Raw genomic sequence first — 19,887 nt, 5'->3', positions numbered from 1 at the left:
AATAAACTATTATATAAATACATGTGCTATAAGAAGGTAAAACAATTTTACTTCAATCTAGAGAGCAGAGCAATTGAGGAGAATTTTGCCATGTACACACCTATTTATAAAGTGCCAGCAAGGGACCCGGATGGTGATGATCTGACGGTAAGATTAATATTTATGCATTCACTGGCCCAGAGGACAACATCTGCATATAGTGTTCAACCACTGATTTAGATCACTGGGTTTTTTTGCGAAAGATTTACAAAAACTACTGCTAGTAAATTGATCTTTGAAAATCAAAAATTGAATATTTATAACCTCAAGACCTTGATGGCAATAATAGCACTAAATGCAATACTTTTCTTTCCATCAAAATTAATTGATGGAAGACTATGAACCCTATTAGAATTCAATGGGGTATGAGACTTTACATCTGCCATATGCTATTACAAGTACAGTATATATTCCTTTTTAGAAACTACATTAGAAAAAAAAAACTCACATTCCACTCTCCTGGGAGAATAAAGGTTCCAAAGAAGAATGGATTGATACAACCAAAGTCTATGCTACCATATTTGATGTTTACAATATTTTTGTGTTTTCCACATTATTAGCAATATTTCTTAAAAATTGTAAAATCTCATATACATCTTATATTTTTTTACTGTAAGAACAGTGAGACAATGAAACACTCCACCAGAGGAAACTATCTCACTGAACCAATTGATAAAATTTAATTGTGACTTTGATATCTTTCTTGAATCTAATGATATTAAAAATTATGATTACTAAGTCACTAGAAATGGATTGGTGGTTCAGGACGTTATTCTGAATCCCATATTTGAAGTTAAAATTTTTGTTTTTCCTTGGTTGAGGAAATTGAGAACAGGCTTAATGAGATGGGCATATACAGGCTCTTCTCACAAGATTAGAATATCATCAAAAAGTTAATTTATTTCAGTTCTTCAATACAAAAAGTGAAAATCATATACTATATAGAGTCATTACAGAGTGATCTATTTCAAGTGGTTTTTTTCTGTTTTTCTGTTAATATTGATGATTATGGCTTACAGTCAATGAAAACACAAAAGTCATTATCTCAGTAAATTAGAATACTTTATAACATCAGCTTGAAAAATGTTTTTAAAATCCAAAATGTTGGCCTACTGGTATGTTCAGTAAATGCAGTCAATACTTGGTCGAGGCTCCTTTTGCATCAGTTACTGCATCAATGTGGCATGGCATGGAGGTGATCAGCCTGTGGCACTGCTGAGGTGTTATGGAAGCCCAAGTTGCTTTGATAGAAGCCTTCAGCTCGTCTGCTTTGTTGGGTCTGGTGTCTCTCATCTTCCTCTTGACAATACCCCATAGATTCTCTATTTCTCTATGGGGTTAAGGTCAGATGAGTTTGCTGGCCAATCAAGCACAGTGATACGGTTGTTTTTAAACCAGGAATTGGTACTTTTGGCAGTGTGGACAGGTGTCAAGTCCTGCTGGGGAATGAAATTTCCATCTCAAAAAAGTTTGTTGGCAGAGGGAAGCATGAAGTGCTCTAAAATTTCCTGGTAGATGGCTGCGCTGACTTTGGTCTTGATAAAACCCAGTGGACCTACACCAGCAGATGACATGGCTCCACAAACCATCACTGATTGTGGAAACTTCATACTAGACCTCAAGCAGCTTGAATTGTATGCCTCTCCACTCTAGATTCTGGGACCTTGATTTTCAAATAAAATGAAAAATTTACTTTCATCTGAAAACAACACCTTGGACCACTGAGCAACAGTCCAGGTCTTTTTCTCCTTGGCCCAGGTAAGATGCTTCTGGCATTGTCTATTGATCATGAGTGGCTTGACACAATGAATGTGACACTTGTAGCCAATGTCCTGGATACATCTGTGTGTGGTGGCTCTTGAAGAAATGACACTAGCAGCAGTCCACTTCTTGTGAATCTCCCCCAAATTTTTGAATGTCCTTTTCTTAACAATCCTTTCAAGGCTGCGGTTATCCCGGTTGCTTGTGCAACTTTTTCTACTACACTTTTTCCTTTCACTCAACTCTCCATTAATATACTGGCATACAGCACTCTGTGAATAGCCATTTTCTTTAGCAATGACCTTTTGTGGCTTACCCTCCTTGTGGAGTGTGTCAATGACTGCCTTCTGGACATCTATCAAGTCAGCAGTCTTCCCCATGATTGTGGAGCCTACTGAAACAGACAAAGGGACCTTTTAAAACGTGTAGGAAGCCTTTGCAGGTGTTTTTTTGTAAATTATTCTAATTGACTGAGATATGACTTTTGTGTTTTCATTGGCTGTAAGCCATAATCATCAACATTATCAGAAATAACACTTGAAATAGATCACTCTGTTTGCAATGACTCTATATAATATAGGAGTTTCACTTTTTGTATTGAAGAACTGAAATAAATTAACTTTTTGATGATATTCTAATTTTGTAAAAAACACCTTTATCTTTATTTTAACATTAAAAACTATTTTACTATATTACACTCATTATAATAATCATTTGCAGCAGACCTTACTGTCCTTCATGATTCTATTTTTCAAGTCTAAATTACTGAGTTGGATTTCTGGATATTTGTATTTATTGCAATAAAAATCCAATTAAAAGTACGAGTTGCATATAGTTAGTTTTGTTGAAAAAAACAGTCCAGTGTGGTATTTTTAAGGTTCATTTTTGACAGCTTTGATATAAAATATTCAATTGAACATTTTTTTTTACCGTTCTGTGTTTCCTTAAATTCAGTTTGCGGTTGTGTCCGAAGCATCGGGACCAACTCAAAATGGATTGTTTTTTGATGTAGATAAACGAACTGGATTTGTGTTCCGGAACACATCAGAACCTCTGGATTTTGATGCAGGATATGAGGTGAGATTTTTTTACTGAAAAGATAAAACATAAACATCAGTGTAAAAGCAATGATGATATACACACAGATCAACACAATAAAGTTTAAAATAAAATAAAAAACAAGTAAACTATAACCATTAACCTTAGTGACAAGAACTGAGTGGGTCTTAATGACCAGCTAATTTTTAACATTTTTTCTCTTCCTCTTTTCATCGGCCTTAAGTTTATTCATTTTGACATTTTATCAGATTGTTTGGGGGTACATATTAATTACTGAGTATTTTATATAGTCTTTCTTTGCAACATGAATATATAAAAAAATAATTTTGGTTTAGTTTTTTTTGTTTATATTTTTCACTGTTCACGTTTTACATCAAATAAACTGTTGAATGAATTCTCTAGGTTATACAGTCATGTGGATACTTAATATACAGTGGTGGCCAAAAGTATTGGCACCCCTGCAATTCTGTCAGATAATACTCAGTTTCTTCCTGAAAATGATTGCAATCACAAATTCTTTGGTATTATTATCTTCATTTAATTTGTCTTCAATCAAAAAAAATACAAAAAGAATTGTCCTAAAGCCAAATTGGATATAATTCCACACCAAACCTAAAAAAGGGGGTGGACAAAAGTATTGGTACTGTTTGAAAAATCATGCGATGCTTCTCTAATTCGTGTAATTAACAGCACCTGTAACTTACCTGTGGCACCTAACAGGTGTTGGCAATAACTAAATCACACTTGCAGCCAGTTAACATGGATTAAAGTTGACTCAACCTCTGTCCTGTGTCCTTGTGTGTACCACATTGAGCATGGAGAAAAGAAAGAAGACCAAAGAACTGTCTGAGAACTTGAGAAACCAAATTGTGAGGAAGCATGAGCAATCTCAAGGCTACAAGTCCATCTCCAAAGACCTGAATGTTCCTGCGTCTTCCGTGCACAGTGTCATCAAGAAGTTTAAAGCCCATGGCACTGTGGATAACCTCCCTAGATGTGGATGGAAAAGAAAAATTGACGAGAGATTTCAATGCAAGATTGTGCGGATGGTGGATAAAGAACCTCGACTAACATCCAAGCAAGTTCAAGCTGCCCTGCAGTCCGAGGGTACAACAGTGTCAACCCATACTATCCGTCGGAGTCTGAATGAAAAGGGACTGTATGGTAGGATACCCAGGAAGACCCCAATTCTTACCCCGAGACATAAAAAAGCCAGGCTGGAGTTTGCCAAAACTTACCTGAGAAAGCCTAAAATGTTTTGGAAGAATGTTCTCTGGTCAGATGAGACAAAAGTAGAGCTTTTTGGGAAAAAGCATCAACATAGAGTGTACAGGGAAAAAAAAGAGGCATTCAAAGAAAAGAACACGGTCCCTACAGTCAAACATGGCAGAGGTTCCCTGATGTTTTGGGGTTGTTTTGCTGCCTCTGGCACTGGACTGCTTGACCGTGTGCATGGCATTATGAAGTCTGAAGACTACCAACAAATTTTGCAGCATAATGTAGGGCCCAATGTGAGAAAGCTGGGTCATGGGTCTTCCAGCAGGACAATGACCCAAAACACACTTCCAAAAGCACTATAAAATGGTTTGAGAGAAAGCACTGGAGAATTCTAAGGTGGCCACCAATGAGTCCAGACCTGAATCCCATAGAACACCTGTGGAGAGATCTCAAAATGGCAGTTTGGAGAAGGCACCCTTCAAATATCAGGGACCTGGAGCAGTTTGACAAAGAAGAATGGTCTACAATTCCAGCAGAACATTGTAAGAAACTCATTGATGGTTACCGGAAGCGGTTGTTCGCAGTTATTTTGGCTAAAGGTTGTGCAACCAAGTATTAGGCTGAGGGTGCCAATACTTTTGTCTGGCCTATTTTTGGAGTTTTGTGTGAAATGATCAATGATTTGATTTTTGCTTCATTCTCTTTTGTGTTTTTTCCTTGCAAGAAAATTAAATGAAGATGATAAGACCAAAGAATTTGTGATTGCAATCATTTTCAGGAAGAAACTGAGTATTATCTGACAGAATTGCAGGGGTGCCAATACTTTTGGCCACCACTGTATGTAGAGTTTTTGTATGCATTTTTGGGGGTTATATGTATGTAATAAAATGTATTTTATATACAAAAAAATATTCTTTTTTATTATCTTTTGTTGTGGTGACTTTTTATTTTGTATTCCTTTTTTTTATATGTTTTTATATATATTTTTTCAGATAGATTGTCCAACCAATAGATCCTAATAGATCTCTTGGGAATATTTTTTCCTTTTCTTTTTTCCCATTGTATATGGCACAGCCATAGGAGCCCTAGTTACACGGGAAACAGCCACTTACTGTGCTATTTGTCACTGGCAGAGCTGATCTGGGTCTGCTAGGACCCAGAAGCTCTGATATCATGGCAGAGACCCGGCGGCGATCATGTTATCATCAGGTCCTATGGAAGCATTTGCCTTGTTGATGCATCTGCTTACTGTATTTCTCTCATTGAGTGCTATTTAGCCAGCCAAGGAGAAGACTGAAGCAGGTACCAGACCTGCTCTACCTAGATTTTAGGAGCTTTAACTTCACAACATAAATTTACAATGACACTGGGTTAAAAGGAACCTGTCACATGGAAAAATGCTATTAACTGGCAGATATAGGGTTAATCAGCTGGTTAATAAAGTTCTGTACCTGCCCAGTCATGGGGGTGGCACGTTGCGGCTAGAGTTACCACTGTGTATAGAGCACGGCAACTGTGACTGCGCCCCCAGCACTGATGCCGGCGTCACCCCCATGACTGAAACCCGAAAGCTACAGGATGAATAAAGTTCATTTCCTCCAGATAGTAGGGCTTAAGCGCAGGTTTAGAACGCTATTAATCTGCAGATTAACCAGATTGACCCCATATCTGCAGGTTATTAGCTTTTTCTTCTTGTGACAGGTTCCATTTAAGGTCCAGGACCAAGTACGCTAAATCTAAGGTGCTTGATCAATATCTGAGTAATGGCAAAATCAAATATTACTGTACATACTCAAAACATATTTAGACAGTGGGGGTTTATTAGTCTATTTTGTGTAAAATATGCTCAGCAAATCTGAAAATTGACCTAAAGCATGATTGTATTAACAAATATGTCATATTCTTCTTCTTCTTCTTCTTTTTCTTCTTCTTCTTCTTCTTATTATTATTATCATTACCAGTATACAATAGATTTGTTTTTGTTATTTTGATTATTGTCCTTTTTCCCTACAAGGAGTTTAGACTTTTAATATCAGCAACAGATCCAAGTGGTCTTTCCTGTGAAGGAGGGCTTGTTATCCTTATTGAAGATTTAAATGATGAGCCTCCAGTATTTACGTAAGTTTTTATTTTTGTATAAATGGTAGTAAGTATAAGGGAAGTTTATTGGACACCAGATTAAAGGTCCAGGACTCAAATGTAAAATGTGTGACAACTAACTGTTATGTATCATTCTTAATAATAGTCTTCATTGGCCCAGATGTAGCTTTCATTTCAATGTTCTTTTAGCTATTTCCCTAGATTGGGGTGACCATTATACCTCTCATAAACATGACTAGTGACTTTTTTTTATTGAGATCCATTGTAGATTCCAATACATAAATGAGCATTATAGAAGTTAAAGGGAACCTGTTATGTCCCCAATGCTATTAACCTCCAGATTTAGGGTTAATCTTCAAATTAATAGCATTACAAATCTTCTAACCCCTGTGGTAGATTGGCTTACTCAGCAGCACATGGAGGTAAATACAGGAACACTGTTTCTTTAAATTTCTCAGTGGCTTATTAAAGCACAGCATAAACCACTGTAAAGTCCATCAAAACAAACAGCCCTTTCTTGGTATAATGGGTAAACAAAAGAAAAATGAATAGCACAGTCCAGAGGCCTGCAGGGATCCGCCTGCACAGGGTTAGCAAAACACACATGGTTCAGGTTATCATGACTACAAGCTTCTTTCTCTGGAGCTAGCCTCTCCAGATATACTGAACAACTAATGGCTCAGCAGGCCATCTATTTAAGCCCCATACCACACCCTGGGGTGGAGATATGGAGAACAACCTCCCACCCCCTCTATGGTTGTTCTCAAAAACCTACTCCTTAAAATTGCTGCTTAACCCATCTCAACACTTAGTGTGCTGGAACAAAACGTCTGGGTTTCAAATCACTGAAGTTAATAGCCTCATTGAAACATACCTCTCCACCAGCACTTTGTCATACCACTTTATTGAAAGTGTAACAAATGGCTGAAATTGAACCTTATTCATCCTGGGAGCCGCTGGATTTTGGTCACGGAAGCATGGCTGGAGTGGCCACAGACACTGCTCAGAACATTGTTCTTTATACTGTAAGTGATGACTGTAAGCACACCCTGGCAATGTGCATGACAGCCTGCTCTGCAGCACATCTCTGCAGAGCAAGCTGTCAATCAAGTAGGGGGTCATGCTTACAGCCACCACTAACAGTTTAATGAGTAGTGATTGTAACTGCTGCATGCATACTCCTATAACTGAAAGCCAGCAGCTCTCAGGAGGAATAGTTTATTTTCTCCTGGTAGCTAACACCAGTGCAGATGATATGCTTTGCATTACTTCTTTTTTGACAGCCAATATAGCAAAAAATACCTCTGGTCTGTAGAAATATATGAAAAAGAGCACTACAAGTAATAAAACTTTTATAAGGCTGGAGATTGGATAGAGGTTGAGAAAGTTAAAGGCAAACATTTCTAAGATTCCAATAGCCAGGAAGAAGTACCATCACATATTAACATATTCAAAAAGGGATTAATATACATGCATAATATAAAATATTATCTGAGAAACTATAAAGGTGCATTTCCTGTGCATGAATTTAATCAACAAGTTATGGAACAGCATTTGAAAACAAGTAGGAGTAGGACCATATTGAAAAATATTACAATGAAATTTAACTAAAAAAGCAGGAATATTGGACAGGCGCAGCTAATAAAGAAAATGGTACTATCTTCTTCATAAAAAAAAAACCTACATTCCAAATTAAATTCTAATACAATGCATTTCAGAGATGATTTGGCTCCTTAGATATAAAATGGATTTAGAAAACTCACACTATTTAACATGTGTATGATTCAAAATGCCTTCCTTAATATTTTGAACTATGTTTATCCATTTATTCCATAGTGGTTTGTATCATTCTCCCTATATACTGAAAATTTCAACTACATTCTAGAGGAAATATAATATAAGAAGAAATGATAACTAGAGATGAGCGTTGTTCTACTCGAACTGTTCGCCAATCTCAAATTCGAGCTGTTTTGGGCGGTGTTCGAGCCGGTCGGCGAACACGAACAATTTGAGAAAAATTCGGCTGTTCGAGGTTATGTTCGATAACTGTTCGTGCACCAAAATCATAACTGGATTTTTTCTCAGTAATGATGAAAATTAATGTTAATACGCAGTTTGAGTGTACAGCGGGGCGGGGGGAGGGGCAGGGGATGGATCTCTGCAGGAACAATGAAGATCTCCATTTTTTTTTCTCTTTCCCGCATTTGCAGTGGGGAGGTGCAATCTGTCAGCCTATCAGCAGCGCACACACGGAGCGAAGTGCTTTTTTTCACACAAGCAAGGGCATGTGTGATTGGCAGTGTATGTCACATGTCCTTGCCCTATAAGACCAAGCCATTTTCCCCGTCGCCACCATTTTCTCACTGCTGCAGCTGCGTGTTAGACGGCACCGCTGTTGCTGTGTGCGCTATACCTTGTTAATTTCAAGCCAATTTTCGCACAAATATACAGATAGCTTGGGAGTAGGGAATAGTTGTGATTGCAGTCCTTTTAAGGACTAGGTTACAGCATTTCCTACGACTTTTATCAGGCAGGTCTGTGCTCTTAAATAGATAGATTGTGGGAGTAAAGACTAATTGTAATTGGAGTCCTTTTCAGGACTAGGTTACATCAGTTCCTATCAGTTTTTGCCAGGCAGGTCTGTGCCAGTGCTGTGCAAGTTTTTTTCACAGCATTTGGCTGAATCTAGCAAAGCTAATCCTTTTTGGCCTATTGCAGAGTGTGTTAGTCAGTGGAGTAGCCTATCTGTGTTGCAAGATATACCACCTGTGTATAGAATACCAATTTTTTTACTGCACCTAGTGAAGTAAAATCTTTTGGGCATAGCATCATTCTATTAGTCCATCTATACTGACCTCCATCAGGTTGCAAACTGAATATAATTTTTTTCTGCATCTAGCTCTGAAAAAATATTTGGGCTTCTAGCAGTGTGTGGGACTTGGTCTATTAGTCCATCTATACTGACCTCCATCAGGTTGCAAATTAAAAATAATTTTTTTCTTCATTTAGCTCTGAAAAAATATTTGGGCTTCTAGCAGTGTGTGGGACTTGTTCTATTAGTCCTTCTATACTGACCTCCAGCAGGTTGCAAATTGAATATAATTTTTTTCTGCATCTAGCTCTGAAAAAATATATGGGCTTCTAGCGGTGTGTGGGACTTGGTCTATTAGTCCATCTATACTGACCTCCATCAGGTTGCAAATTAAAAATAATTTTTTTCTGCATCTAGCTCTGAAAAAATATTTGGGCTTCTAGCAGTGTGTGGGACTTGGTCTATTAGTCCATCTATACTGACCTCCATCAGGTTGCAAATTAAAAATAATTTTTTTCTTCATTTATCTCTGAAAAAATATTTGGGCTTCTAGCAGCGTGTGGGACTTGTTCTATTAGTCCATCTATACTGACCTCCATCAGGTTGCAAATTAAAAATAATTTTTTTCTGCATCTAGCTCTGAAAAAATATTTGGGCTTCTAGCGGTGTGTGGGACTTGGTTTATTAGTCCATCTATACTGACCTCCATCAGGTTGCAAATTCAAAATAATTTTTTTCTGCATCTAGCTCTGAAAAAATATTTGGGCTTCTAGCAGTGTGTGGGACTTGGTCTATTAGTCCATCTATACTGACCTCCATCAGGTTGCAAATTGAATAAAAAAAATTTCTGCATCTAGCTCTGAAAAAATATTTGGGCTTCTAGCGGTGTGTGGGACTTGGTCTATTAGTCCATCTATACTGACCTCCATCAGGTTGCAAATTAAAAATAATTTTTTTCTGCATCTAACCCAGCCAATAGTTTTGGCCTAATACCACAGTTTGGCCACTCAGCTCTGCTCGGTTACCATCCATTGTTTTTTTGTGCAAACAACTCCAGAGTTGTGAATTAGTTAACCACCAAAATGAGTGGAAAAAGGCCTGCTGCTGGTGGAAAGGGGAATAGGCGTGTTGGGAAGGGGAAAAAAGGTTGTGTCCGTGGGGTAGGTGCAGGAGAAAGACCATCTTCCAGCCAAACTAAAATGTCTACTTCTTTTAGCGGACAATGTGATAAGATCCCTTTCTTACGGCCACGCCAATCGCTACAAATTCCAGATGAGGCACAAAAACAGCAGGTGCTTCAACGGATATCAAGTGCTCCTTTAAGTGGGCTCTCCTCCACATCAACTTCAACATCACAAATACTCCAGTCCTCAAAGGTGTCACCCAAATCGCACTTGCTTCCTCACAGCTCCCAAATCTCCAGCTGCCCGTCTGAGTATGAGGTAGAACAGATGGTTGAGTCTGCAGAGCTGTTTACTCATACTATAGCCTGGGAATCAGAGGTCGACTCCAGCGCTTCTGTGAATCCAGACGAGGAAATGATCTGCACTGATGCCCAGAATCTTTATGAGTCGGATCCAGGACCAGACGCAGAAGGTTCTGACCATAATGTAGACCCTCATTCCCAAACTGTAACTCCTGTTGGTGGAGACAATGAGGAAGACGATGATAAGACTCAAATACCTGATTGGAGCGACAACTTTAGTTTTTTGTCAGGGCAGGAACAGGTTGGCTCTGAGGACGACGGGTGTGATAACGCACAGGGTGATGATGATGAGGTCGGAGATCCCACTTACTGTCAACCCACAGTCAGCCAAGAGATGAGGTCAGCAGAGGAGGTGGAGGAAGATGCTAGTGACGACGAGGTCAGGTTGCGCCTTCCTGGACAGAGACGTAGTACTGGAAGCACGTCAACAACTGCATCCTCAAACACAACTCTGCCTCTCACCACAAGTCGTGGTGGCTCTTCAGGTCGCATGGGTGCTAAGCCTTGCATAGCCTGGGCATTTTTTCAGATCGATAAAGATGACCCAACTCGTGTTATCTGTAACATTTGTCAGCAAAAGCTAAGTAGAGGCCAAAAAATACATAGTTTGAGTACTTCATGCATGAACCGGCACATGGACATGAAGCATAAGTTGCAGTGGGAAGCTCAGTGTGCTACAATGCGGTCTAGCCGGCCGGGCCAACCACCGTCTGCCATATCTTGTGCATCCGCGGCCTCTTCATCCTCTGTGACTGGGGGGACAGCAGTCACACCTGTTTTGGGGCGCAGACCTGCCACCTCTTTACCCGCAACAGCCAGCGTGATTGGCAGGTCATCATTTTCTTTGGAGGTGGTAACACCAGCTGGTCTTGAGCGCTGTCCGACATCGATAGCACCACCTTTGGATCAAGGCAACCTAACATGTCCGCCTGCATCTTCCTCACAGACCGGCAGTTTGCCGGGGACACCCTTATCAACCCCGTCTAAGCACAATAGCCAGCCCTCGGTCCCTCAGATGTGGACAAGTAAAAGACCATTTCCTCCTAGCCATGAGAAAGCTAAGAGGTTGAATTTCACCATCTGCAAGCTCTTGGCTACAGAAATGCTGCCTTTCCGCCTGGTGGACACAGAGGATTTTCGAGACCTTATGTCCGTCGCAGTGCCCCAGTACCAGATGCCCAGTCGGCACTACTTCTCAAAGAAAGGTGTGCCTGCGCTCCACCAGCATGTCGCACACAACATCACCGCTTCTTTGAGAAACTCTGTGTGTGACAGGGTGCATTTCACCACAGACACTTGGACGAGTAGGCATGGACAGGGGCGTTACATGTCGCTGACTGGGCACTGGGTAACTATGGTGACAGCAGGACAAGGGGCTGCTGTCCAAGTCTTGCCGTCCCCACGAGTTGTGCGTCAATCCTCTTTATGTCATTTTTCCTCCACTGCTTCTGCCTCCTCAACCTCCTCTCGGTCTTCCACCTGCACCCAAAGCCTGTCTGGTCATGCCACAAGCTTTCTAACTGCGCAGAAGGGATCCTGCACACCTCCTTACTATGCTGGCAGTAGGGCTCAACGTCATCAGGCGGTTTTTACATTGAAATGTCTGGGAAATGTGAGTCACACAGCTGAGGAGTTGTGGTCAGCTCTGGAGAACCAATTTCATGAATGGTTGTCTCCACTGGACCTGAAACCAGGGAAGGCCGTGTGCGACAATGCTGCAAACCTGGGTGCGGCCCTTCGCCGGGGCAATGTCACACACGTGCCTTGTATGGCTCACGTGTTGAACCTGGTTGTCCAGCAATTTTTAGCCCACTATCCCAGACTAGATGGCCTTCTGCAGAGGGCACGGTCGCTGTGTGCTCACTTCCGCCGTTCGCATCCCGCAGCTCAGCGACTTACATCTCTACAGAAGTCGTTGGGCCTGCCACTTCACCGGCTAAAATGCGATGTGCCTACCCGGTAGAATTCAACTCTGCACATGTTGCAGCGACTGTGGCAGCACCGACAAGCCCTGGTGCAATACGTGCTGACGTATAGCCTGGGCCAACGAGATTCAGAGGTGGGGCAAATCACGCTGGAGGAGTGGTCTCAGATCAGGGACCTATGCACCCTTCTGCACAGTTTTGAAATGGCGACGAAGATGTTTAGTGCTGACGATGCCATTATCAGCATGACTATTCCGGTGATTTACATGCTGGAGCACATGTTAAACAGTATTCGGAGTCAGGTGGTGGCACAAGAGGAGGTGGAGGAAGTAGAGGAGGAGGAGTTGTATGCGGAAGGGCTAACATCTGCAAGGTCCAGACGGTCGGCAGCACCAGGGCGGCAGGCATGTGAGGGTGGGGGAGATGATTTTACCAGGGCGCATGGTAGCAGCCAAACTAGTGAGGAAAGTGCAGGAGCCCAGGAAGAAGTGGAGGACGAACTGATGGAAGACTTATCAGATGAGGGAGACCTTGATCACATTTCTGTTGTGCGAGGTTGGGGGGAGAGGACAGAGGAAGGAAGCATGATTGTTACCTCACCACCAACACAACAGGGACTTGGTGCTCCTGGATGCACAACACACATGAGTGCCTTCTTGCTGCACTACCTGCAACATGACCCTCGAATTGTGAGAATTAGAAATAATCCTGACTACTGGGTTGCCACACTGTTAGATCCCCGGTACAAAAGTAAATTTGCAGAAATTATTCCTGCCATAGAAAGGGATGCACGCATGCAGGAGTATCAGCAGAGACTGTTGCAGAATCTTACATGTGCTTTTCCACAAAATACCAGTGGTGCACGTAGTGAATCTCACAGTTCCAACTTGCCAACCGTGGGACCGTCAAGTGTTCAGCACTCAAACCGTAACAGAACCACAGTATCTGCTGGTAACATCAATTTTGCGGAATCATTTCACCACTTTTTTAGCCCATCCTTTGCAAGGCCACAGGAGACAAGAAGTCTGACACATAGTCAACGCCTAGAGACGATGGTACAGGAGTATCTCCAAGTAAACATTGAAGCCACGACTGTGTCACTGGACCCTTGCTCTTTTTGGGCTTCCAATCTGGATAAATGGCCGGAGCTAGCCACTTACGCCTTGGAGATCTTGTCATGTCCCGCAGCCAGCGTTCTGTCTGAACGTGTGTTCAGCGCTGCTGGTGGTGTGCTGACAGATAAGCGCACGCGGCTCTCCACTGATAATGTAGACAGACTCACGTTCATAAAGATGAACAAATCATGGATCCGAAACGACTTTTCTACCCCTGTGTCATCCTGGGGAGAGTAAAAGCTTGATGATTGGTTAAAATCACCCTACCAACCGTTTTAAGCTTTCAAATTACTAATCATGTTTATCTGTATCTTGACTGGAAAATAATTTGGGCTTTGTAGCAGTGTGCAGCACTGATCCTATTAGGCCATCTATAATAAGCTTCACCAGATTTAAAATTAAAAATAATTTTTAGCTGCATCTAGCCCGGAAAATTATTTTGGGGCTCCGAGATGCGCAAGACACATAAGTGCCTTCTTGCTGCACTACCTGCAGCATGACCCTCATATTGTCAGAATTCGAAGTAATCATGACTACTGGGTTGCCACACTCTTAGATCCCCCAAACTTTTCGATCAACCTTTTCATTTTAATAAAGACCAAAAAAATGGTCATTTTTGAAATTATAAGCATTAGCAGGTTGTTAGAAACTGAAATCAAACAGTTTTCAACTCAAAACTTTATTCTAGGTGATGTTACATTTTCACATAGGACCCCTTGTTCGAAAGGAGCTTCTGAACTCTCTCGTCCATTGAATTTGTCAGGTTTTCTGCTTCAATTGTTTTGCATGAGGACAGAATACCCTCCCAGAGCTGTTGCTTAGATGTGAACTGCCTCCCGCCATCATAGACACTCCTTTTAATGATGCTCCAAAGGTTCTGAATGGGGTAGAGGTCAGGGGAGCATGGGGGTCACACCATAAGTTTGTCCCCTTTTATGCCCATATCAGCCAGAGATGCAGATGTTTTATGTGCAGCATGAGATGGTGCATTATCATGCAGAAAAATGATCTTGCTGTGAAATACACGGTTCTTCTTCTTGAACCATGGCAGGAAGTGCTGTTTGAGAAAATCCACATACATTATGGAGTTCATCTTTAGCGCCTTCAGGGATCCTAAAGGGGCCGACAATCTCTCTCCCCATGATTCCAGCCCAAAACATTACTCCACCTCCTCCTTGTTGGCGCTGTAGCCGTGTTTGCGTGGGGTGTCCATCAACCAGCCATCCTCCACTCCATTCATCTGGACCATCGAGCGCTGCACGGCACTCATCCGTGAACAAAACAGTTTTGAAATCAGTCTTCATGTAATGTTTGGCCCACTGGAGCCGTTTCTGCTTGTGTGAAGTGGATAGAGGAGGTCGACAGGATGGCGTATGCACAGCTGCACACCTCTGAAGGACCCTGCATCTTGTTGTTCGGGGGACGTTGGAGGCACAAGCAGCTTCAAAAACTTGTCTGCTGCTATGACAAGGCTTTTTTGCCGCTGCTCTTTCAACCTGACGTAATTGCCTGTAGGAAAGAGTCCTCAATTTGCCCTTATCAGCACGCACACGTGTGTACTGTGAATCAGCTACATATTTCTTGATTGCCAAGACACTTCATCCTGATCATCGCACAATGTTGATTGTAGTCATGCCTTGACCTAAACACTCCACAATTTGTTGCTTCTCAGCAGCCGACACATCCTTTTTCTTTCCCATTTTGGCAGAAAATGTAGGCTGCTTAATAATGTGAGAGAGCCTTCTTAAGTAGTCTTGCCTTTCATTGGACACACCTGCCAAACTAATTAGCACAGGTGTCTGCAATTGCTTACAGTGATATAAAGAGCCCTGACACACATCACCATCAATGAGTTTAACTGACAAACAAACAAATTCTTCCCTTATCACTCCTAAACACTTTTTGCATAATAATTTGGAACGCGGTGTACATGTGCTTTTCCACAAAACACCAGTGGTTCACGTAGTGAATCTTACAGTTCTAACTTGCCAACCGTGGTCTGTATGGAATTGTTCAATAAAGGGCCAAAAATTAAGATAACATAGATGGGAGAGGTCTCTATGAATAGGAATTCCTAAGTATTTGATACCCTGTGAGGGCCAGGCAAAGGGAAAGTTGGACTGGATGGAATCCTATATGGATTTAGGGAGGGAGACATCGAGGGCCTCAGACTTCGCTGCATTGATTTTAAAATTTTACCATGTAACAAAGTGATCTATTTCAGCCATAACAGCAGGGATGGATATATGTGATTGAGTGATATATACTAGGACATCATCAGCAAATAGAGAGCACTTGTACTCGGTGCCTCCCACCTCAATCCACCTAATATTGGGGTTATGGCGAATTGATGAGAGCAGGTGCTCCGTCACTAGGATGTATAAGAGAGGGGACAGAGGACATCCCTGCCTTGTCCCATTGGTGATTGTGAAAGGTGATGAAAATGTTCTGACGCACCCTCTGGGCCTTGGGACACCCGGAGCCGGACCCTTTTTGGTGGATGCTGGTGGTTGTAGTCTTCGTGGCGGCGATCCGGTTCCGTGGCTCAGGGCGGTCAAACCAGTGGCAGAACTATTTATGTGGTTTTGATGTTTAAATGTCCGACTACGCCACCCGTGGATTGCGGTCAGAGTGAACCGCCGCTACAGGGCAGACCGCTAAGGCTGGTGTTGTGGGTGCAGCAGAGCGTAGCATAACTCCCCACGGGAGGAGTATAGCCTCAGGGCAGTGTATGCGGAGGATGGGGGTGATGGTGCAGGGCAGCAGCAGTAACGACACGGAGTCAGTGATGCAGTTCAGGGCCTTTACTCACATTTCTTATTATCCAGACCACGTCTGCAGGTAACGGCTGCCCACGTCGTACTGTGCTCACCAGGTGAGGGGCTCAGACAACTCCCAGATAACTTGGGAGCGCTTCACAGGACCCCCTTTGTGTGTCCTTTGTCTGGCCTTTCTTACCAACACTTCTGTCCGGCTGCCTCGGGCCTCCTCTTGGTAAACTTGGCGCCAGTTTCCCTGACCCTATGTGGTGCCTTCCTAGCGGGTGGAGCAAGGGGCTGCGCCACATAAAATGTCAGAGCCTCCGGTTTCTAGCTGAGGGTCGTTTCCTGCCTCCACTAGCTCGGGGACCGGTCTCCCCCTTTGGCCTGACCCCTCCACGCAGGTGGATTCGGGCGTGCGGTGGCGACTCGCCCGTCCGCACCCCTGGGATCCCTTCATTCCTCGTTCCTGGAGCCTTCTCCGCTCCTCTTCCTTCCTTCTCCCTCTTGCAGGCCTGGGCCTCTGTTACTAGGCCCGCCTCCGGAGCAGAGCTCATGCAGAGCCCCTGCTCCCTGCCACTTCTGCTCAGACTTCTCTGCACTGAACTAAGATGGTGCCCACCTTTTATACTCCCTTCTCAATGCACCCAGGAACTGCTTCCTCCCTGCTCCTGCACTGCAGGGTTCCCCTTCCTCAGTGTTCCCTCCCCCCACTCCAGCCAGGGACAGGGACTGTCGTGCCCATCTCAGGGGCATATTGGTCGCCCTGCCCCACGGCAATGTGGTGTAATGCATGCAGGTGTCGGGTCCTGATCCACACTCCATCCTTATCTGAGAGTGAGATATCACACCTCTGGGTGAGGTGCAATACGTCTGTAGCAACCGAGCCCTCGGTGCTACAGTTCCATTTATCTTCAGCCTAGGTGACGTATTGTGATACAGGGCCGTGATTTTGGCTATAAAAGGGTCCCCTAGACCCCTACCCCAAGCTTTTTAAGAGAATCATATATGGCGTGCCAGGAGACTCTATGGAATGCTTTCTCAGCATCCAACGAGAGTATCTACTTACAAATTTTTAACTGCATCTAGCCCAGGAAATACTTTGTGCCTAGTAGCAGTGTCTGCTAGTCAGCGGATTATCCCGGCTGTTAAGCAAGCTACACCACCTGTAGTTTGGACACTTAATTTTTTCAAAGGAAATGCTTCGGGACCACGGGATACTTAGTGAAGAGCATCAGGAGGCACCCCAAGGCATAGGGGCTGGGACTGGCACTAGGATGCCTTGCGGTGGACAGCCGAGCTCGATCCTTATAAAAGCTTTTTAACTGCAGCAGCTTTAGTGGACGCTACTGGAGCTGGAATTACGCGGCTGCTGGCATGAGACTTGCCCTCCAATAGATCCTTGTAAATGGATTTAAAGTGTATTCATTCAAATTAGAGGGACAATTTAAATTAAAAAGCTTAGAGCTGCCTCCACCACAGGGGGGCTCTCTCGACCCACCAGCGGACAGGCACCAGTATTGGGAGAGGGGGGCTGGCCGTCAGGGTTCACCGCGGCTCTGGCACAAACCCGGCGACACGGAGGTGGCACGGGCAGGAGCGGACTGGCCGTCTCGGCTTCTCACTTTTTGGATTTTAGAAGGGCATGACATGCCTATATCTGTGTCTCCCCCTCCTTTTACTCCTCCACCTCTTTTCTTTTCGCATGACTATATGTACTTGTCACTTTTCCATGTGTTAGTTGTGTCTTCTGAGCAGTTTGTCAGCTTTTGGACACCTTTGAAGGTGTTTTCTATGTGTTTCTATGTGTTTTTGTTTGCCTGCCATTGGTTTTAACGGTGTTCGAAGGTGTTCGACGAACAGTTCGACGAACAGTTCGGCGAACACACGGGTGTTCGACGAACCGAACCGAACTCGAACACTACGGGGGTGGCTCAACACTAATGATAACATAAAGGAATATTATGATCTAATGTAAAATAAATCTTGTTGGGGGAAAAATCTATTTTTTCATATGTTAATATACCTTCCTTTTTTAAATAGTTTTCCACTGCTGCTATGAATAAATTATGTTCAATGCTGGAAAATACAGCACTGGCATCAAGGGTGAGAAAATAAAAAGTAGGAAGGGAAGAGGTACACAACTCATTAATTAATTGAGAAGCATCAGATAAGTATGATGGTAACATTAATATACTGTATATGGCAGCACTGTGGTTAGCACTGTTGCTTTGCAGTCCTGGGTTCAAATCTCACCAAAGACAACATCTGCAAGGAGTAACCCAATGGGAACAGCAATGCTGATGTCTGTGGAATTAATGGTGCTATATAAGTGAGTAAAATAAATAAAATATGGTTGCAAAAACAAGTCAATATTTGTTTTTTTGCAACCATATGTGCCAAAAGGACCATCATTCCTTTTTTTAAGATCATTTAGGGAAATTATGATCAAGTATTGTTCGATTATTTAGAATGATCCTGTTATTGATTAATTAAAAGGGCTTATCCCAGAATCAATTTTTTTCATATCCCTCTTACAGTAGCCCAACCATACCTTCATATGCTCATTGGATACATTCTCACTCCTTTCGCTATGTTCATCTTCTCAATAACTGCATCTTTTTGCTCAGTGTACAGTGTGTGGTTCTTGAGTGCTGACCAAGTGACCACTGAAAACTACCAGTGCTATTTAAAAATGAAAGCTGAGTTCTAATTACTGTATTTTTCGGACTATAAGACGCACTTTTTTCCTTTTGGAGGAAAGTGGGGGGTGAGTCTTATAGTTTGGATGTACCGCTGTGGATAGTGGAGGGAGCGGCGGCGGAGGAGCGGCGGCGGAGGAGCAGGTCACAGGATGCAGGAGCCGCCTGCTGCGGCTAACACTGTGCCTGCTGTTAAAATAAAATTAATATTCACTGCTCCCCATGCCCATGGGTTTGTGGAGCACTGATTATCCATTCTCCTTAATGGCGTGTACAGTGTCAGCCGCCGACTTCCTGCAGTGGCTGCATCTAACAGTGTGCCCGCTATTAAAGAGCATGAATATTCCCTACTCCCCATGCCCATGGACGTCTTATCAAGCCATCCAAAAATTATCCTTTGTTTTAAGGTGCCCAAACATGCTAGCTGTTTATATAGAAAAGAAGCAATGGTTTTTCACCATGACTATCTAAATTTAGCTCTGTTTTGGGAGCAGTTTCCTGTTTGTATGCTCTTCAAAGCATATATTTCTCAGCATTAGTAATGACTAGCACTATAAAACACAGTGGGCTGCCAGTCTTCGCAAATTGAATTGCAGAGTGTTCGAATTTGCAGGAATCTTGCATATTTTAGGAAATTTGACTTGAAATTGATCGTCTGCAGATCGATTGTTCATCTCTAGTTCTCATGGTAAAGATGCTAATACATGCTAAGGAGAGACTTTTGCTGGCCATTTTTAATTGTGCTACTTTTTATCTTTTTATATTTTAGATTTCTTTTTAGAATGTAGTTGTAATTTTCAGTATATAGAGAAAACAATAAAAACCACTAAGAAATTATTGGATAAACATAAGTCAAATATTAAGATTGGCATTCTGAATTATGATGCTCCAAAACACTTTTTTTATGAAAC

General features: G+C 42.5%; 1 protein-coding gene across 1 annotated transcript in view; it reads left to right on the top strand.

Annotated features, from left to right (window-relative positions):
- LOC141165092 (cadherin-related family member 4-like) overlaps positions 1-19,887 on the top strand; it is a 184,882-nt gene that overhangs the window by 47,527 nt on the left and 117,468 nt on the right. The window contains exons 4-6 of the mRNA XM_073650730.1: positions 62-147; positions 2,755-2,877; positions 6,092-6,195. Of these exons, the coding sequence (XP_073506831.1) occupies positions 62-147; positions 2,755-2,877; positions 6,092-6,195 (313 nt within the window). The remainder of the gene's footprint in view (positions 1-61; positions 148-2,754; positions 2,878-6,091; positions 6,196-19,887) is intronic.

Source organism: Phyllobates terribilis, unplaced genomic scaffold, assembly GCF_046119375.1.
Source record: "Phyllobates terribilis strain yellow unplaced genomic scaffold, ASM4611937v1 Scaffold_11__3_contigs__length_659146591, whole genome shotgun sequence".
NCBI classification, from domain to species: Eukaryota; Metazoa; Chordata; class Amphibia; order Anura; family Dendrobatidae; genus Phyllobates; species Phyllobates terribilis.
Note: the sequence above shows the minus strand (reverse complement) of the source record. Positions and strands in the feature narration are given on the sequence as shown.